General features: G+C 41.7%; 1 protein-coding gene across 1 annotated transcript in view; it reads right to left on the bottom strand.

Moving 5' to 3' along the window:
• The window catches only part of vwa8 (von Willebrand factor A domain containing 8), a 72400-nt gene that overhangs the window by 21533 nt on the left and 28712 nt on the right, over positions 1–22155 (bottom strand). Inside the window, exons 22-37 of the mRNA XM_044216782.1 lie at positions 20261–20336; positions 18214–18349; positions 17579–17698; positions 16623–16828; positions 13114–13265; positions 11160–11268; positions 10226–10364; positions 8941–9128; positions 5077–5196; positions 4700–4764; positions 4469–4594; positions 4270–4379; positions 3474–3625; positions 2485–2689; positions 2322–2403; positions 1405–1609 (exon numbers count right to left, since the gene is read on the bottom strand). Coding sequence (XP_044072717.1) covers positions 1405–1609; positions 2322–2403; positions 2485–2689; positions 3474–3625; positions 4270–4379; positions 4469–4594; positions 4700–4764; positions 5077–5196; positions 8941–9128; positions 10226–10364; positions 11160–11268; positions 13114–13265; positions 16623–16828; positions 17579–17698; positions 18214–18349; positions 20261–20336 — 2191 coding nt within the window. The remainder of the gene's footprint in view (positions 1–1404; positions 1610–2321; positions 2404–2484; positions 2690–3473; positions 3626–4269; positions 4380–4468; positions 4595–4699; positions 4765–5076; positions 5197–8940; positions 9129–10225; positions 10365–11159; positions 11269–13113; positions 13266–16622; positions 16829–17578; positions 17699–18213; positions 18350–20260; positions 20337–22155) is intronic.

Genomic DNA, 22155 nt, shown 5'->3' with positions numbered 1-22155 from the left:
ACAGCCCAACGTGTGGTTGTCCAGAAATGTGTGCATGGAGCGAGAGTATTATGAAGGCAATGAGCTGTCATGTCTTTTCTCTACAGGGACAATAGGCATGATCTTTGCTAATAAAACCTGTTAATCACCTCTGACAAACATAAGTTAAGAGGTGAGCATGACGATTTATTTTATTTCCTGCTTTCCTTTTTTATTTCATATTTTGGTCAAAAGCCTGCTTGTTACACTCTTTAAGTGTGTCATAAAAACAAGGTATTTCTCAAGTAATGCATATGTGCCATATACAAACAGGTAAGCCCATATGGAGGTGAGGTGTGTAAACAGTTTGGTAAAGTAGCATATCTCTGAGCAGAGAGCCTTTTACACAGGTATGTCTAAATACAGTAGTGCTACTGTTGTGTCCAGTGAGCTAACACAGAGCACAGCACTGTCTAAGTCTGAGCTACAGTGGACTCAAGGTGCCCCATCGAAGAAGACTTGGCTACTGAGGGATCTAGGCTAGAGAGAGGTCCCGTGTGTGCATTGAAGGTGTGCAGGTGTATGGGAGTGTGTGTGTGTGTGTGTTAATGAATACATTCTCAGTCAAAGGCAGTCTGCTTAAATTTTGGCTCAGTAGCCCGGGGGCCTCAGCACACTCTTAAGAAAATCTATATCTCTGGAGTCAAGGCAACACAGAATGAGTACCCAAAAACACAATGATTACATCTCGTCATGCCTTATTGCAGGAGCAAATGTAGAAAATGATGAAGACTGACACAAATAATATTTTTTACTTTCCCTTCATTCATTCCTAAAAAAAACTTTAGGCTTGCTCATACTGCTTGCGTTTCACATAAAAGATGCTTATCTCATAGACACGAAAGTTAACAATCAATTTGTGAATTTGTATTACTCCTCTTTGATATCCTCATTTTAGTCCCTGTATTGGCTTCTTTGTCTCACTACCTTGTGCACAAACCACAGAACCGCAGATAATGCACCCTACATCTGGGAGGCTATGCTATCTAAAGAATTTGTCTGCCTGTGTTGTGTACGTGGGCACGTTAACAATGCTTTCTCAGTACGCTGGTCCGAATGTTCTGACCCATACCAAGGGTCAAAACTATTGCATCATCAGCACAAAGCCGTCCATTCATACACACCCACCATGGGTACAGGGTCATGCATTTTGGGTCTGGAAACATTCCGGTTAGCATAAAATCAGGAGTGTTTCGGCAGCTAATATATTCCGCCAGAGTGAGGCAAGTATGCAGAGTGACATCCAGTTGAAATTCTGTTCACAAGAGTTATTTTTAAAGTAGCACTGCCCCTCATTGGTGTTGAGAGAAACTGCATCTTTGTGATACAACATTGAGGTATCCACAGACGCTTTTAAGACCATTTCTAACAAAGTTGTGATGTTACCTGTAAAGGTCTACCATCCTCCGTCCCAATCATATTCCTCCATTCCATCAGTGATCGCTGCAGGGTGTCCAATCCTGTCTCCCAGAGCCGGACGTACCCACCCATATCCACTGTGACCACACCTCCAGAACCCAGAGCAGCTATGAGCACATCAGACTCTGACACCTTGGACAACCAGCTGGTGTAAGGCGACACAGTCATTGACCTGCCAATCACAAATATGCAGGAAAGTGGAAAACGCAGTCACTTAGAGAAGTCATCAAAAGGGCTTCAAGACTTTCACTCGATTTAACATTTAAACTTTCCTCAAATGTGAAAAATATGTTGTCTGTCAAAAAAACGTTAGCTATGCCGGGGTTTTCCCTAGCTCAACATGATGACCTTGATTATATGTGTCTGAATTTTGATGCTTACACTGTTATCAAAATGGGCTTTTTCCCCCACTTGGCTTAAATGGTCAAACAAATACACTAATGTGGCCCACTTTGATTTAGATGGGCAGGAAAAAACTTGTATGCAAAATGGAATGAGGCAAAATCACAAAAGACACGGCACTAACTTACACAGAACATGTACTGTAACAGCAAGACAGGATAAATGATCAAAATGTCTACTGCCTTTTTACAAATAATAGGAGCAGATATTTTTGTATGTTTTACAAGAGTAAAGGTTGATTTATACACATTTCATTCTTTGGTGATACATACGCATTTAATGATACCAAGAATCATAAAATAATAGTTTTGCAAATTTAAAAACGCAATAGTAAAACATACAGTATAGAGACAATGCATTAGTATTTCTCAGTGCAATGCTGGCTCTGACCACTAGCTGGTGCTACAAGATGCAAAATGATGTTCTTGTTGTGAAAGTATTGCAGAGTGAGACACAGTAACAAACAGGTGTGCTGTGTTTACCTTGGAACAGGAATATATTTGACTTTTTTGGAGTTCAGATCAGTCACCTCCAGGTACGCCGCTGTCATTGGAGGTGTGACATCTGAGAGACAAACAGGAAAACAAGTCTGCACACACTGAATACATTCTCTGTTTGAATTGTGTGAATGCTATGAACTCTGACCTTTGGGGTAGACCTCCTTCAGGGGCACCTTGTTGGGTGGAAGTGCTCGGACCACCTGATTGGCTGAGAGCAGACTGACACAATTCTCCTGTTTGGCCGTGCTGGACCGAAGCCCACCTCTGAGGAACATGTGAGCCCCACTCTCAGCACTCTTCATCCCTGACAGGTCAACAGGCCTCTTAAAGCTGTACACCTCGTTAGGGGACTGGACAAGAAAAGAAATCAAGAGGAAAATATCACTACTTATATATCAAGCACACAGCTGTTTGGCCTAGTTGTGAGTATATTAATATTCATCAGTTCTAGCATCCACACTAGAGTACCTCATTCAACCAAGCTTTCATTTATGTTCTCTACTCATTGAATTTTTTTCAGGAATACATTAAACTGACAGCAGGGACATACTGAATGGGCCCCACTCCACTTGCAGGGTTAACACTGATACACAGACACACATTCATATCTATGCCCTGTTATGAGTCTTTGATCCACCTGACTAGCATGTCTTTGGTACAAAAGAGTAAAATGGAAAACGGCAGGAAACCTACAGTACGTAAATACAGTGAGAGCATATAAACTCCACAACAAAAAGTATGTTCCATATTGCTGCAGGGCAACAGGGTTTAACACTAAATAACTTTGCCACCCTTCAAGTGTTGCTCCCTAAAGCTGCACAAGAAAACTTGAAAAAATGGTGGAAAATAACTTGAATAACTAGTTTGAAGTACTTCAGTAACACTAAAAACATGTAATATGATACTAATGAAGTGCAAATGTCTCCTATTTTGTCTAATCTTCTCTGTAGATGGAGAGATATCTTCAAGCTACTACACCAGTGGTCATACCACACACCTGAAATTGACATGAAAATGTCACAGGAAAATGTTGTCCTGTGCAGATGTAATGTCAAATGATTAGTTCAAATCTACAAAAGCTTTATGTGTCCCAAACATTGACCCACAATTTTTTACTACATTTTATAATCTCACCATGAGGTCTGGGAAGCCCACAATGACCCGTGCAAAGGAGCCGGTGTCGGTCAGTACACGGTTAGGTGAAACAATCTTCTGGTCCAGAGCGGCGCTGAGGTTCTCGTTGGGTAGCTGCTCACATGACAGCATCTGGGGTACGGACACCTCAGCTGGGAGGGTGGGAGTGAAGGGGCCGAACAGAGCATGATGGAACAGAGAAAGAAACAGGAAAGGAAATTTTTGTTAACGTACCAGACATTGCAGTTGTATGAAAAGAGCTCTGGAGAGGTCTGTAGCATCGTACTTCATGTGAGAGATCCAGTGTCTACTATATCAATGAGCTCACTGCAGAAACCCTCTTAAGGGCTCATATATTTCTTCTTTAGATTACAATACAGTGCACCGTCCTCAGTTAGATCCACTGACTTATTACAGTGACTTATGACCTTCGTGGACTAATTCAGTCTAGATTGTTGGACATTGCTTATTACTTCACATTTTGGCCTCACTAACTGTGAAGTGGAGTCGTATGAAAGTTTAATATTGATTGAAATATGCATGGTTCACTTGATATTTTTGGTTTGACTAAAGGCCAGTTGACAGGTAAGCTTAGAGGTCTTGTCACGGCAGACATTTGGCTGTCTAGGGCACCAGTCTGTTTCTCAGGATGTCTGCCTGCTTGGTTTTGTTAATAGGGTTGACATAGTGTCTTTAACAAGTGCTACAGAACAGCTGGACAGAACATAAAAGCCCTGTCAACCTTTGTTTAGAGCTATGGGATGTCCATCCTAAATGTCCTTATCATTATATATACCTGTACTGGCTCCATGGCCTGAGCTGACTGAGTCCTCACTGATGCTGTGGAGCTGACACACTCCAGAGTCTTCAGCTGCCATATGCATGGGCTTGGTCAGCAGGAACTTCCTGTTCAGTGACACATACAGTATGCTGCATTATAACTGAATTCAAACTTTAAGATCCTCAGAGAGATTTGAAATCCGTCCCTTACTTACTTGTTGGTGTTGCTCTCCAGCAGTAGCCAGCGGTCCTCTGCCACGAGGAAAACAGACTTCAGGTTGATGGGAAGGGAGATGGAGTGAACCCTGCCCTCCAGCATATCCAGCACCTCCAGCTGGTTGCTGCACACACAAACACAAGCACACAGGTCAGCGATTAATACCGTCGTATGACTGATGCTGTTTAATAGTGTTGTGGAAGATCTAGTTTAGATCAGAGTAACTTACCCATCCTCCTTATAGAAGAGAAGCCAGTTTTTGTGGGCAAAGTCATGACACATTTTATGCCCCCCCTGCGACCAACAATCAATACACACAACACGTTAATTTCAAACACTGCATTGGAATGATTTGTTCTGTGATTATTCTTCACTCCTCGAAATATAATCTGCACCAACCCTTTGAAAAACATTAACATTCTGATCAGGATCATGCATACTAATTCATCACCAAAAACAAATATGTAAAGTGTAAACGTTGACTAGTCCTTTTGTAAAACTGGACACATGGGGAAAAAGTAACGTGTCTAGTCTATGTCTATAGTGGAGATGATCCCTGAGCATTCGAGAGCCACAAGCCTCTCTGGAGACACTGAAACTTCTGACCTGTTGTTCCTTACTGTTCCACCAATTCGAGGCTCTGGTGGAGGGCTGATCGCTGTCCGGAGACAACGTGAGCCTTCGCACGGCGCCTGTTACCATGTCCACATGGAGCACTGTGTTACTCTGGCAGAGAGACAAATTGATTGACAGACAGAAAGTGGAATGAAAAGACTGGATTCAGAATAAAATGTTATAACATTAAAATATGATTATACCTCCAGAAAGCAGATTGTTGATTATTATGTTACTAGTATAACAATGCAAATCACATGCCAGGAAAAAAAATCCTCACCAGCATAAATAGAACACATTTCCATCGACAGAGGGAGGAAATGAATGATTGAATTATGTAATTTACTTAAAGGGACAGTTCACCCCAAAATCAAAAATACATATTTTTGCTCTCACCTGTAGAGCTGTTTATCCATCTAGATAGTTTTGGTGTGAGTTGCAGAGTTTTGGAGATATCGGCCGTGGAGATGTCTGCATTTTTTAAAATTATAATGGGACTGCATGGCACTCGGCTTGTGGAGCTCAAAGAGTCAAACTACATTTGAAAAACTCAACAGCAGAAATCAGGACCCGGTTACTCAAGATAATCCACAGACCTTGTTGTGAGCAGTTTCATGTAGAAAGAACCGGTCATGATTTCTGGATAGAGACATCGCTGATTTTGGGATGAACTGTCCCTTTAATGCAATAAATGCTCATCTTAGATTTGATTATGAACGCTCCCTTTATTATTATTTTTGCAACTATGCTGTTCACGTACGTTTCTTTCAACTTATGGTTGATCTTTTGACTCTGATCAAATATGGACCATGACAGTATGACCTAAAATTTTTATATTTTGAGTATTGGAATTTAGCCTTATACATTCATGGTATTTTTTTTTTCCTCATATTTTCAAATGTGATTTAAATGCAGTACAAGACTCTGAGACAGAAACGTTTTAAGTTTAGAGTGATTTTGGGGAGAGACGTGGTTAAAGTTAAAGTCTTTGGGAGCGTATTTGTGTGTGCTCTTTGCTCCACTTTCTCACGACAACGTCAGGATTTTTGTTATGGTGAAATGTTCGTGGCATGGTATTACATTAAGGGGATTCATGTTTACCATTGCCTCTGTAAACAGTGTACATGGACATATCTTTAGAAATACAATTGTAGCATGGATAACATAACAACTAGTAAATGACTCAATCAACAATTTCTGCATAGTTTGTTCTCTTTTATACCTCAGCTAGAGCTACCTGTGTACATTCCTCATGCCTGCGCACATTTCCTTATTGTTTGATCTTGCTGCTGCTGTCTCCACTTCTTCATGCACATCTTCTTACTTTGCAAATGTGCATTTGCTTCAGCATATGTGTATCATATCGTTTTCTAGTACTTTCTCCTGTGTGCACTGACGTAAAGACGAGCTACTGTAACAAAGAGTTTCCCTACGGGGATCGATAAAGTATTTCTGATTCTGATTCTGATAAATCTCTACAGTTACAACTCAATGAGTGAGTTGCACTGACACTCTTGATGCAGTTAGTTCATTTACATTCTATACCATAAAGACAAAGTATAGCCAAATCCATACTTTGGTGCATATCTCTACTGCTGTGCAAAGTATACCAGTTATACTGCCATCCTTAATTTGGACCTTGCACACTGTACACAGTGAATCATTTTTGAATAACGTTTTGCTCTTCCACAGCCAGCAGGGGGGTGCTCTTCTCCAGGTGGAACCACCTGGATCTGAGTGCTGATGTCCTGTTGACTTCGACTAATGTGAACACTGCACTTCAATTCAATTGAGATAGACATATTGTCCGTATCTGCTTCTGCATTTGTGTGCTTCCTACATTTATATCAGTGTGTGTGTGTGTGCGTGTGTATATATAGTGTGTATTGGGTGAACTGTGCAAAAGGCTTTTGTTTGTGACGCACTAGGCTTCATCTTCAATTGAGTTTTATGAGAAGGAGCCACAGGGGAGCTGGCCTTGGTCCCGGCCGCCCTGCTTCACACTAATGGTTTCCTTCTGGCCTCCCATTCCTGACATACACACTACTGTACTGAGGACCGGTCGAGCTATTCAGAGAAGGCAAACCCCATTTCCTGATTCTAAACATATACTGCCTTTGGAAGGAGTGAGTACACGTGTGAGCACACGTGTATGCCCTGCATGTGGATGACTGGCCGGGGTGTTTCACTCAGGTTGTTTGTGTGTGAGTTTGTCATATATGTAATTGTGTCTTTGAGTTTGTTTTCACATGCCCTTGAACGTAGCATTAATATGTTTGTGTATTATTTCACAAGCATGTGTGTGCATGCATTTATGTGTGAATGCCTAGTAGAACCTGCATTTGTGTATGTGTATGCAAATGTATGTATGTGTGTGTGTGTGTGTGTGTGTGTGTGTGTGCGGGACGGTTTCCCTGATTTCCCTGGAAGGCCAATGACCTGTGAATGAACTTTATGTTGTCTGGACCTCTTCATTTTTAGACAGACGTAACATGATCCATCACAACGGTATTTTTAGAAGTCCTCCCCTTGCCTAATATGCACCAGCTGTACAAGTGTTCTGTTTGGAGAAATAGCTAACGTGCATTGTTCTTGTCTTACGCTGTCATAGGCCAGGGTCTTACGGGGTAAAAGAGCTTCAACAGCAAACAACCACTAACCACCAACCATTTTAAGAAACTCTGACAGACTTGTGCACGGCTATTTTAAATCTGTGAGGAATCTGTGGTTGTCCTCCGAAAAAAATGTTTAAATACCAGTGTTGCATAAGTGTCACGTTACATGCTATAATAGTCAGTAAACAAGGAAAAACGGGAATGGACTATGATTCCTTTGTGAACACTGACAGTGTGTGAGTGTAGAGACTACTTACAGTTTCCACATCACTCCACATTGTTCTTGTATGGTGTTCCACATAACTCACAATGTGACATTGACAGTACTAATGTGTTCTCCTACATGAAAAGGTAATGATGCCCACTGTCAAATCCACCTCAGCTATAAAGTTGCAACCATATTTTCTTTTCAGTAGCTTTGCTGTGTGATAAGTTGTTTTATCTCCAGTTCTCTCTACTGTCTACTGGTACTTAAGGTACCCTGTGGTGTTTTTGACCACTAGTTGCGCTGTGGAGCAATGGTGTCCTTGTTCACATTACACCTATGCATGGGGATGAGATGATACACATTTATGTCAACTGCAGACAGCAGTCACAGTTAGTGGCAGTAATGTACTGTAAAAGGTAGCAATGCCCCAATAAAAGAGGAGGAGTAGAAGAAGAAGAGTGCATGCCAATGTAAACAATGCAGGTTTCAAACCAAAAGCTTTACAATTGATGTTTTTTAGGCTGTAGATACTAACTGAAAGCTATTTATTTTAAAGCCGTTAACACATTCATACCCACTGTATGTATAGAATTCTCACAGTAGCGTAAATATTGTCCCAGAAAAGACAAAAATGCAGACAAAAAGTTGGAAATGATGTTTTTGGGGTTAAAACTGGAGTTATTAGACACCCTCTCCTGGTCTGGAAATCTAACCGCTGCTGCAAAGCTGACTTCACCCCGTCTGATGATGCCATAGCCAAGACTTACAAGTAGCCTGACGTAAGCGAGCAAAAAATTTTAAACATTCACGGAGGCCAGGTTCGGCTCTCCATGGTGTTAGCAAGTCAGTGGGTTGTGCTACTGAGTTTATTTACAATGAAAATTCCACAGGGTACCTTTAATATAATCAACATCCTGTTCACTGTGACAGCAACGTTTTCCCATGGAGATTAAGAAAAAAGCAAATGATATGTAATCAGTGTGATTATGTAGTCAATCAAGATTGTATTTGTGTGTGTGTGTGTGTGCCAACCTGCTCCTCGTGCAGCACCACCTGTCCATCCATAGGACTCCCAAGGGGAGCAACGGTGACAAAGGGCTGCCAGACGCCACTGATGGTCCTGGGGAAGACGTCGTAAAGCTCTAAGCACTGAATAGTCTCCCCGCCCTCGTTCATGGAGTACAGGGACACCGGGTTACACGTGGCCACGTACAGCACATCTGCAAAACAAAAACGGAGGGAATGTGAGATTGTTATTAATTCTGTAATGTTTGTCTATATCCAGCTATTACAGCAGGTAGATCTTTTGGGTATTATATAGAAGTCACATATGAATGGCTGTGAATTATATTAATGTCCTGCCATCAGTAGTTGATTTCAGTTTGACATTCTGGTGCAACATGGAGACTCTGATGGACGGTTTGAAAAAAGAAGATTCAAAATTGATGCAGCAAAACCAGAGATACCCTCTTTTTTATTCCATGCATTCTTCTTCTTTGTCAAAATCGGGTGCCTACATTACCCACAATGCAGCTCAACCACCGACAGTTCGGTCGGAGATTCAGGTGTTATGCTAGAAGCAGCTGATGTAGCTTCGAGCCTCTAGCCTGCAGCAGAGATGAGCAGCGGGCTACAGAGGCCCGGTAAGCTCCCATCTTTCTAACTCCACACCCTCAGATTGTTTTCATTTTTAAACTTGTAGTCCTCAGCCCCATCCGAAGCTTTAATTTGAAATGTATCCGATTTCACGCCACAAAGGGCTTCATACAACTTTTTTTAACATTTGCAGTAGTGCTCCCCAAGACCTGTAAACAGACTGTGATGTGTAAAATTGGTGGAGTTTATGTTGCTCTTTCACTGGTGATACTTTGTTTCTTCCTGGCATGAGAGACAATATAAGAAAATTGACAGTGTTTACATTTGTTTTCTTGTTACTGTATTAATTTTTTTTTACAAATACTTTGCTTCTAACTCTGTGATCACTATCATTGAATTTGTTGCGTTATATCCAACAGTTCCACAATTGTTTCCAGAAAAAAACTCAAAGGGCATCCCGTTTCTTCAACCTTTATTGGAAGCTTGCCACCTATACGCATAGTGAGGGCAGAAGACTTAATATGAGTGAAATGTCCCTTTTAATATATTCAACCCCCTCTATTTTATCCGTACATCTTAGATCATTCCTTTGTTATATACTTCATCCACTGGAACCTCTAATATACCCCTAAATTAACACAAAACCGGAGACCAGAGACCAGAGAAGGTATGGTATGACAGTGTTGATAGTGTTTGTGAGTGTGTGTGCGTGTGTGTATACCATCTTTGGTGGTGACATCACAGATGATGTTGACTTCATTCATGGGAATCTGCCAGTGGGCTTTCTCTTCACTGAAACTCAGAGCCCTGCTTTCTTGCCGGTTGCATGGGTAACTTTGCACACGCAAAAACACAGGGCCCTGGAAACACAAGACACACTGTTACAGCTGAGCGCACACACACACTCGCAAAATATGAAAACATCACTGCTGTTTAGAGTTGAAATTCTGTGCAACTGCTTTACAGTGGCCGGATTCAGATCGCAGGGCTGCTTGTTTATTTAAAAAAAAAATGTACTACTGAATGTGCAGAAAAGGCCGTCATGCCAAGCTGACACTACACATGAAACTCCAAAAAAGGTTTTAAGATGATACTCAAAAAAATATCTCGACTGTCATCCCCTTCTGAGATTGAGAGATTGCTGACTGATTGCTCCTTCGTACAGAACAGCTGCTGTGGCCAGTTTAAACTCATGTCGCTTACAATGGATCTCAAAGGTGAAAAGTTCTCATGATTTCCATAGAAATTTCTCAAACCACTCCTGTAGCATAATGCACTTCTCAGTGGTGCATCCCTATCATCGGTATATTCCAAGCAGTCAGTTTTGCAACAATACTGCAAATACACAGCTTCCGGCAGAGCTTGACCGCCTAACAAAGACACCGTGTATTTTAGCAAAACAATAGTTTCTAGAAATGTTTTCATACTTTTTATCTGCCATCAGAAGCGATTGTAACTGACTTTGATTAAACCTGAGCACAGCCACTTTTAATAGCCTCCTTTTAAACCTATAGTGGGGGAGGGGGTGAGGGTGACTCTGTAAGTACTGCCCCTATTTCACCACATATGGGAGATGTGGGAGAACACACTGTTGCATCTGCCGCTAGTGAACTTTCAAGACTGTCTATCAAAGAGTGTTTCACTCGTGAGTTTACCTTGATGTCGATGGGATGCGTCTCAGTGGGACAGAGCAGTTTGCGTCGAGCGTTGCCACCTTGGTTTATTGTCCAGTACCCTGTCATCTTGACCTCTGGCAGGGGCAACCTAAAGATTGAAGGTTCACAAGTGCCTGGTAAGACCTAAACAACTGTGAATTCCTGAGATATAAATATATCAAGTTCTGAGTAACTATGCCAATTAATGGCATGTGTTTTTGACACACATCTCGCTGATTTCTGAATTTCCATTTTGGAAAATTATCGGTTTCACTGTCACCATTTGCCTCCCCAGTTAAAATAAAATGAACTCATTGAGGGGCTCAACATGACCACCACAAAATGACTTCAGATGGAATCTGTATTCTGTTCGGAGTAGGATTTCATTCAAAATAACAGGCTTTAATTCCAGAGAGGGGTAAAGCCAATATATGTGGGACAAGGGTCTATGTGTGTGTGAGTCCCTGCTCACTATGTGTCTGGCCAGATGTTTTCTGGTCTTCCCATGAATCATAGCTGGATTGCGGCCACACTCTTATTGGCTGCAGGTGGGGTAAGAGACGCAAGACAACCACAAAACACAGAAATTCCAAAGGGATAAACGGGTTGGAGGATGGACAGTCCTCTAACCATAAATATTTCTATGAATGGAAAAGCAATGAGATACATAAGAGAAACAGTTTCTTGTTTTCCATGTCCAAAATTGGAAATCAAGAGACAAAATATTTGCTTTTATGTACACAAGATGTTGTAGGATAGAAATTCAAGATGGACTTAAATCACTAAAACAGCCATCCCAAAAGACATAATGGAACAGATAATCTATACAATCAGTTACGTAAATGTTCAAGGAAAATACTTGTTTCTGCCCTGCTCTGAGTTTTACTTGAGAGATTTATGGAACTACATTTATGAATGTTATAAGTCAAAATAAAACCACAGGAGACAGAAGAAACAAATATTTTCCTTTATTTAAAAGACAAAGCTGTACATAATGAGACAATGTAGTAGATGTTATGATCTTATCTTTCCCTAACAGGAAAGGTGAGGTAATGTGAATGATCTAGACAGCCATTCATTTAACACTTCAGGAAGCAGTGAGGAGACTTCATGGAAGCCTCAAAGTTTAATCCAGTCTGAAACTAGTCAGAGGGCTAAAGACAACATCAGCCGATTTCAAGCATTTCAGGATTTAATTTCTAAAAGTTTCAAACGCTCTAAAATCAGAACATGATGTCTAACGTACCTGTTAGACATCATGTTTGAAACTCTCAGCAAGAGGGGTTCCAAAAGGGTTGTTTTTCAGCAACACATTTCGGGTAAGATGATGCTGAAAATCACAAGAAACTACAGCTTCTGATACATTTAAAATATCTGATGATCACTGTTAGAAAAAGCAGGTTATGGTGACTTAGGGGTTAATATCTTAACACAATTAACTAGAATCCTCTGATAGATTTACGGTCGTAACCCTGCGAAAGGGTTCCACCCAGCAAGAAAAATGGTTCTCCAATCGGGGCTGCTGAATAACATAAAAGGGTTCTACTAAGCACTTCTTTTTCTGAGAGTGTACAACATTATCAGGAACTGTCAGTGGTACCTGTCCTCTCTGCCCTCGGCCCGCTCTATCACTGACTTACTGTGTTTTGGTCTATCCAGTTATTATCAGAAGTGAAAATAGACTGGGTGAATTTTTGCCTAGCTGTGGTGGCCCACTGGTGAGGCTTTGCAATGTCCTAATTTTAATGAGATTCATAACATATCGAGGAAGGCCATCAAGTAATGCCCATGTCATTTATTATCCATTGCCCTGCTCTAACCCCTTTCTGACTGGTCTCTGTAACTGCGTGACACTGTGTCTGTGCGTTAGTCAGGTACTGTAAGTGCCTTTAGTGTGTGTGTGTGTGTGTGTGGGTGTGTGTCATCCTAGCGTCTTGTGCTTCTGATGCCTTACTCCTTAGCCAGTTTGACAGAACTGGGCTTGGCTCCAATGGGAATCCCGTGCTTGTGCAGCGCTTCAATCAGAACCTCTCTCACGTCTTTGTTGTATGAGTCAAAGTCGAAGACATTTCGCACTACGTTGGCCAAACCCTCATCAGGGAATTTCTGTTGGGAGGCAAAGTGGAGTAGAAGAGGGGGGGGGGTAGTCGAGGAAGGAAGAGAGTAGGGAAAGGTGGAATTAGGTCATTGGAAAAAATGACAAGAAAGAGAAAGCAGGAACACAGGGAGAGAGGGGGAGAAGCGAAGGTGAAAAAGATGGAGGGAGGAGGGAGTTATGGAAAAGAGACAGGGAGGATAGTGAGAGGAATGAAAGCGAAAAAAAGCAGGGAGGGTGCCAAGTAGGAAGAAGGACAGGGATAAAAGCAGAGAAGATGGAGTGAAGAGGGTCAGAGAAGGAAAGAAAGTTAATATGATTTATAAGTCTTCAACAGGGGTCAATGCAGGGACACAGTCTGGAGTAAGACATGCTGTCTGGAAGGTAACTCATCTCTAGACTGACCACAACACTGCCAGATGAGTGCAAGGAAAAAGATTTTTTCTCTTGCTGAGGCTGTTGCTCACAGCCTTAATTATTGTGTTTGTGATATAATTAGAGAGATACAAGTTATATTGGCTCAATACATTTTCTGTATTGTACAGTAACTATGGTGATACGTTGGTAAATAGGCAATAAAGACAGAGAAACAGAGAGAGAGGGAGATACTGTAAGTGAAAGCAGAGACAGAGGCTACACTTTAAACAGTCAAGACAACTTAACAAGTTACTAAAATGTCAGGAAATATAATCCAGATTACTGTAGGTTGGGTCCCTCTCCGCAGGGTAGAAGTGAATACATTTGTTTCCTAAATGTCACAAAATGTACCAGAAAGTTTTTCACACAGATCTGACTTGGGAAAGTTGTTGTTTTTTGTGTCAATTCATGTAGGATATCTTTCGTGCTCTCTGGACATGAAAATAAATAACAAATGAAATGCATTAACTCATGCAACCACGTTGGGCACCTAACACACTTACACATCGGGTGAGATATTACCCTAAAATATGGTGGACAGATTGCTCACAAGCAACAAACCAACGTTTTGATGTGCTCTGCGACATGAGTGAACTGCTGTTCACTGCTGCTTTGTGACTGAGTTGATCCTGCAGTCCATAAAACTTTAGAAATCCTTTTCCACTGAAAGATTTAACTGGCTTCATCAACAAAACATTTTCAGCTTCAGCATCACCTTTTCCCAGACAGACACGTCCCAAATGTGAGAATGTGCTGCTTTTCTCCATTTCATCTCATTGTAAACTGAATATCTCTGAATATTGTTCTCCTTCTGCTGATCAGACAAAACAGGCGATGTGAAGACACGACTCTAAGTACTGTTAACTTTAAACAGGCATTTCTCATTATTTTTGACAATTCTGTAGTCTAAGCAGTTGTCCCGATAAAGGCTGGGTATTGTTTGTGCGTTCAAGATACCTGACTTTCGGTGCTGATACAAAACAATGATTTCTGATACCTTGAAAAATGTATGTCTACAAAACTACACCAAAGTTACAATAATAATAATAATAATAATATTTTAAACAACTGTCTCATGAAGGAAGAAGCCAACAGGATAATGAATCTGATTTGACACCAGCTTTCACTACCTGTGAGCTATAGATCCTCACTGCTAGAAGCACATTTCACACCAAAAAAACCACAGAGGTTTAATATCCAGCACTAGTGCCGATTAATTGAAAAAAATAACTAATACATTGAAAATGAACATAATAGTTGCAGCCATGAACATGACCCAGTCCTTCACTTCGAACCCATATCACTCTAACAGCACAGTCTACAGTCTTGATGAGAGTAATCATCTTGGTAGAAGCTGTAACTGAATGTTTGTATACATTTTTAAAAAGACACAACGCTTGTAATGACTTAACAGCCCTGGATCCTGGGGCATTAATAGGACCATAATTGCACTTTCAGACCTACATTGTATTTGCACTGTTAGGCCTATAAATTGGTGCCTGTCAAGAACAGCCTCATCCCAACTGGTCACAACTAAAACATGTATGGATCTGGGTTCCGAGTTACCACAAAGGTATAATTATTACCAAATGTAAAATGGTAATTAGGCCCTACACTGGCTACTGCCTCAAAACAAGCAATTTAGACTTTGACTAAATGATCCTGTATCTGTCCCACTCCTGCAGATGTCAATAGTGGTAGTGACTGATGACAGAACAGGGTGGTCAGTGGGGAAATCAAACATAAGGGCTTGTCCCTGTGCAGTGAATTATTAATCTACAATAGTGCAAGCTCAACTATTAATTTCCCTCTTCTCTAAACACTGTTCTTTTGGTCTCTCGCCGTTATTATTTCTTCCTCTCTGGGCTACATACTGTGTACATTTCTAAAGACCTAAGACCACAAGTAGACAGGAGAGCGTGACAACCCTGATCATTAAATGCTAATGACAGAAACACGCGTGTAAACTGCTGCATGCAGCCAATCACACTAAGCTGAAAATACCCATGGTTTCTTCCTTTACCAAATGAAGCTAGTGGCAGCACAATGGTAAACAGCAGCCTATAGATGATGATGATGATGATGATGGAAGGGAAGGGAAGGTGAGGAGGAAAATGGTCTGTGTAAACAGCATGTTCTCTACACTAGGGCTCCACACTGTTTGTCTGAAGATGGATAAATGAGTGGAGAAGCTGGTTACTACTCAGACAATAAAACTACAATAGCAAAGCAATAAAACAGAATCAAATGTGTGGTAACCATGGGAACAATGCTCTCTGCTAAACATTCATGCATGTTAAACTGTGTCTTAAGGGGAGTTTATTTTAGAAAAGCATCACTTTGCTACTAAACTCATGAATAAATCATAAAAAATTAATTGTTTCCCATTGTAGTCTATTTGGTAAAGTCATACAGACTTAATCCAAAGCGAAGGAGTACAAGGATCGCACTCAGCATGAAATATGCTGCACTGATGATGTCAGACTTCCAAAGGACACAGAAGTGTACAATGACCATAATTACTCACAGCTATCTGCTAAGTTGGATGGATGTTTTGTGGTGCAAATTTGTGGGCTCTGAATATTGAGGGAAGTAGAGGGATAAATGGTGAAGTGGGTGGGTGGAGGGAGAGAAAAGCGGAGATGAGGGTGGGGGTGCTTTGAAACTCAAATGGCATACAGTAATAAATTCTTTGAGAGCACAGATAATTTGATACGTGACAGATAATATGTTGTATTGTTCTTTTCCCCCCTGCTCAATGTCTTTCTCTGTGCCTGCATCTCCCAGCCTCTCCCTTTATCTCCCGTGGGATTAAGGTCACATAATGAATTATTGATAAAAAAAATAGTGACCTGATCTCAAACCTGAGAAAATCAAAAAACAAAAAAAAAAAAGTGTTGTACTGTTGAAGGATATGTATCATATGTGTATGTTTTAGTGTGTCTTCTTACCTGGAGGTGTTTGACAATGTTGACCACCTCTCGGGTGGAATACGGGTAGGTGATAGTGCCCTGGTCGGCCATTGACCTCAGCTCTCCAAAGGCAGCCACCAGCTTCTGCAGAGTAGCATCGGGAACGTCGGGGCCGTACTGTTTTAGCATTGCCAGCTCTGCCTGGGGCTTTGGATTGTCCACAGCATGGCAGCTAAAGATATCGCCTGTTCAGAGGACGATAACTAGTCATACTTTCCTGTAGTGATAGCTGCTCAATTTCTTATAACTTAACAAAACAAATATCTGCTTAGCACTTTGTATGGTCATACTATACTTTTTTCAAGAAATTTTCGACCTAAACAACATTGACATAATGCTACTTCTTCAGTGCTTGCACTCTGCTGGGCTCTGCAACAAGGAGAAGCAGTATTATTGTTCCAAAAAACTAGAAACCAGGCAACTGCAGCAGTAGCAGCAATTTAAACTTGCAGATGTAGACCTGCTAATGTGTAGCACCTACAGGCAAGGAATGTAACAGCTGCTGCACTTTGATAGTTCTGGAAAACTTGAAAAACCCTAAAATTACAGGTTAATGGTCTAACTTCAAAAGAAATCTTCCTTGGGGCTCCCTGGTGGTCTAGGGGTTCAAGGCTCTCCACCTCCCCTCATTGTCTGCCATCTCCACTGTTTCCTGCTCTCTACTGCTTCCTGAGACAGGCCCTGGGTCTTCTATGGATATCTAACAACCAAATTTAGTAGTTTGTGGACACATAAAAACAGCAAATGATCTTTTTTTTCCTTTGATACAGAAGGGCAGAGAACAATCAGATCATCTGCCAGGAGCCATCATAGTCCCAATTTCCTTTCCTAATTTATCTGAGCTGCTTTGTTTTTAGATATATAAGTTTCTTATTAAATAAAAGAGATTACTAGTCCTCTACTGCATGTTGTGGATGTTGTGCATGTGTGTCTACCTAGAGCTCCAAAAAAGTCATTGCCCAAGAAAGGAAAACCAGGTCGGTTAGCCAGGACAAGCATCCTGAAGTCTGGGTGCATGACTACGGTGTTGGGCCTCCCCTCGGCTTCGTGTGGATCTTTGGAGGAGACACACTTCTCGTTAGCACATGACGTGACAAGCAAACAAGCACTCATACTTCCTGTTTCTGCCAATGTTCTCAATGTTCTGATTTGATTTGTGTGACTGAGTCTCACACACAACTCTACTGTCCTGATCGCATCGGGAGTTGTCTCAAGTTTGTGTTTATGAAGTCTCAAGGTTGTGTTTACATTCCTCTGGAAAGGAAGAGCCACTAAGGAATGGAGAAGCTGTCAGCAACTAGTGTGATTACGTGGGGCTACTTGGAAAATGTACACGTTTACAGTCCAGCATGATCCAAAATCTACTGGTACCTGTCCATAAAGGCTTTTATCCTTGAGCCTCCTTTATTGGCCTGCATCTGATGTTTTACTCATGTTTGCCTTCTAGGACATCCAGTCCTCAACTCGTCCATTTAATGGTCCTGCTTCTGTCTGCGCACTGTATCTGGGACATGTCTACTGTCAAGGTGTTAAACCCCGCATGTGCGTGTGAATGTGCGTATGTGTGTACCTGAGATGATCCTGCGTCCGTCGGCCAGAATCATCTCTCCGCTCTCCACCAGGGTTTTGAGGATGCATGTGACGTTAGTGGGAGCTTTGTCAGCCTCGTCAATCACTAATATGTGACCCATCTTCACTGCCTTCACCTGCGCGCACACACACACACACACACACACACAAATCTGTGTAAAAACGTACTACAAAAAGGGATTGCTGAACCTCTTTATTAGTTAAAAAGTGGAAACAGCATGCACATTACAAAGGCTGTTACAGTTGTGGTGACGGGCGTGACCTCTTTGGCGATCTTGTCTGATCATTTGACTTCTTTATAATGAAGCCACCTTCCCAGATCTAAGCAATTCATTTGGTGAGTACATTGTTATTATAACCAATAGAAAGGATGGCCAAAACTACGTAAATAAATCCAGTTCTAACATAACTGGAATTTCCCTCTAAGGCCCTACACGCCCACTGTTCACCCATTTTGACTAATTATACATAATCTAGACATTTTGACTCATCCCAGGACCGTGTAGAGGTGTGCACCATGAATGTATTAAAAAGGACATTGCGTTCCAATTAATTCCTACAAAAGCTGTTCGTTGGGTGCATAAGCCGAAAAACTTTCAGGCATGCGCACTGGAGAGATTTGTTTGGGCCAGTGTGCATCACGGGATACTACAATACCGAGTGTGGCCACTAGGCCAAATTCTCCTCACAGCCCAGAGGTGTGTACAGACTGTCCCTTACTCTCCTGTTGCACCTGTAACTCTAGCCTTTATCATTCTTATTGGTATATTGATGACATTTTTAGTTTTTTTACCTCATGTGAATCTCTGCATAACTCTGCCCGATTTCAACTGGAGCAGCCAAAATGCTGAAAACATCTGGGTGGGTGTGCAGGGGCCTTCATGTTAGTTTCAGTTTTTTGGCCCTCTGACCTGTATTAGTGCCTGAGCACACCAGAAAGGTGTACATAGACATTTAGCTGCTCCCACTGCAGACGTTTTGACATGTCACAGCAGCATTAATAATGGCTTTATTTCATGTCGGTGTTCCAGTTTTTGCTATTAAGCATTTTGGCTCATTGGCATGGCTAACTGGGACATTCAATGTAATGGAGTCATCATTAATATTATTAGTTACACCTGCGCTTTTTCTGCCATGACAAGTCAAAACGTCTGCTGTGAAAAAGGTCAACTGACGTCAGACATGAAGGTGAGTCAGCAAGGGGAGCAGGGAAGGTATGGAGGCTGAGACAAAGAAAAAAAGGTGGAAAGAGAAAAATGGGTGGGTACAATATGAAAGCTGGGTGGCAGAGACAAGAAAAGACCACAATGTCTTGTTTTCCCTCCTGTTACTATGATACACTGCGTGACCAGAACTAGTAAACCAATCTGTTTTCACATATGCCCGGCACGTCGGATTCTTGGGTGCCTGGTTCGGTCTGGCTGGTGCGTGGTCACGTGAATGTGCTGCTGTCTCTCACTCACTGAATGCAGCCATAGATTCATAGAGCAGGATGTATTTGATAACTCTTTTCTAACTAATGTCTGCTCCAAACTAAATTGCTAAAAGTTATCACTTGAGTGCTGCCTTTATGTTACCCCCACATATAGACAGTTCAACCTTTTCAATTCTGCAGCACATGAGACTTGAAATGGGAAGTTATTGTCGAGCTCCTGTGTGGGTGGCTGAGGCGCAATTTCAAAGCTCTTGTTGTCATTCACACAGTAATGTCTGAACAAGACCATTTACAAAAATAAGTACTTTAACATGTAAGTACACCACAAATTTATGAGACCACCGTGTCAATGTGTTGTCTCTAGGGAACAAAAGGCTACACTGCCAGCTGAATACCTACAAGACCAGGACTGGTGAAAAACAATGTTCTAGGTTTTATCCTTTTTTTCTGTATTTACTGGGGTGTGAAACCGTGGCCGGTGTCAACACTCATGGTGCATGGCTTTAAAATATTTACTACATATGCAAGGGAAATGACCCTGTAAAAGTAACTACAAAGGAATTGTGTGTGTGTGTGTTTGTTAGTTACTGACCAGAGGTGAGTCCTCGTACATGATGATGCCATCTCGGACTGAGGGCTGCAGGGTCAAAGTCTGGACAGTCGTATCCCTGGGGGATCACAAAACAGGGTTGACACTGTAGGTATTCATTTATGACATCGAATAGCACTTTTGCTTTTCATTTACACAGTGTTAAAAATAATCAAAATATGTGAACTTTAGGTCAATTATAAAATTTGCCTATGCAGCTTGACTTCAAGGTTTCCTTCACATTGGAAAAAAAAACTTTTTTAGGAGACTTTAGGAATATATATCTTTCTAATAAAAACTGAAATCAGATTTCTCTTTTCCTTTCAAAATACTTAATTGGCTCCCAACCGAAAGTAACATGGTAATATTTGACTCCAGCTTTTTCTTGTGTTTCCCTGTGTTTTCCCTGTCTCCTGCTCCCCTGACTGTCTGTGTATGTGTTGTGGGCGCGGCTTACCTCTCCCGCCACCTGGCTCATCTCTACACCTGACTACAATCAGCTCACAGTTCAAGTACCCCAGCTCTCCTGCCATTCATCGCCAGATTGTTCCGTCTTACTCAGTGATAGTGTGACTCTCAGCCGAATCTACTTTGAAGGTTTTTCTAGTGTGCCTTTTGTGGTTTTTTTCTTGTGCTAGTGGCTAACTTGTTTTTCTCCTGTTCCTCGGGATTCCAGTGCCAGCGTCTACGTCCAGCCATCTTCCCACAAGCTGCCTCCGCTCAATCTCCAGCCAGTCTTCCCACTCTCCAGCCTGCCTGCCGCCTGCCTTCATCAGCCTCGCTAACCCCTTCATCTACCCATCTATTATTCATTAAACCATCTTACTTAACTGCTCTCTCAGTGTCTGTGTCTGCTTCTGGGTCTGCCAAAAACAAACCTAACAGTATGCCTGCCTCCCAGGCTGCTTGAGCCTGTGTGTGAGTGAGACTATGTCTTTGAGGCTGGCTTGAATGAAAGGTGTATATAGTCTAGAAAAATAGTGGCTACATTTATAATTAATGCTCATTGTTTTAGGTTTACCAGATTTAAAAAAAAAAAAAAAAAGGAGCAATTTCAATTTCAAATTCTACCTGAAATGTATACCCAGACACACACAGCCTGTTGTGTTCCCTGCTGTTGTTCACTGCCTTTTTGCTAAGAACACACCTCAGAAAAGTTTTCAGTTATACAGTGATGTGAAATATGGTAAGAAAGAGCAAATGAGGTGCTGATTATGAGTTCATTTGAGTGAGTGAGTGAAAAAATCAAAAGATGTTGATCAGTGGCCAAATGGGTCATTGACCTCCAGAGGTGGTTTTGGTGATCAGATCTCACATGTCTGTTCTGCATTTCCAATCTCTGGTTTCTGTGCTGTGTTTCTTTACCTGAATACCATTTGATCACTGAAGATGCAGGCCAGTGAAAAAGGGTGTCAGCAACACCGTACTTGAGTTCAACAGGCCAGCAACACAAACATAACGTTGAAGCATCTCCCCAACAACGTTGATTCCCTAGTGGCGTCCAAAATTATCACTCCCGTTATCTCTGAGCATCTCTCTTTTCAATCCACCTACCAGCCCTCCCTCCAACACCCTTTTCTCCTCATAAGCTCACAGTGTGACCCAGGAGCTGTCCTAGTTTCCTTCCTGGCTGGCTGCATCTCTCTTGCTTTTCTGAGCCACATCTCTGTAGGCTTTCAGTCACAGGCTCCCAAAAGCCACATGCACAGATCTTTCTGCCTCTGCCCTGGTCTAATATTAGCTGCTGCTACAGCTAATATAGCTAACCAGGCCACATCCACGCTTTGCTCCACTTTGACTTTCACAAGACTTTGACAAACTACACACACACACACACACACACAAAGAGCGAGAGGAGAAATTGGTTGTTTCTACATGTGGATGTGCTGTCGGTGTTT

Source organism: Siniperca chuatsi, linkage group LG12 (genome assembly GCF_020085105.1).
Source record: "Siniperca chuatsi isolate FFG_IHB_CAS linkage group LG12, ASM2008510v1, whole genome shotgun sequence".
NCBI classification, from domain to species: Eukaryota; Metazoa; Chordata; class Actinopteri; order Centrarchiformes; family Sinipercidae; genus Siniperca; species Siniperca chuatsi.
Note: the sequence above shows the minus strand (reverse complement) of the source record. Positions and strands in the feature narration are given on the sequence as shown.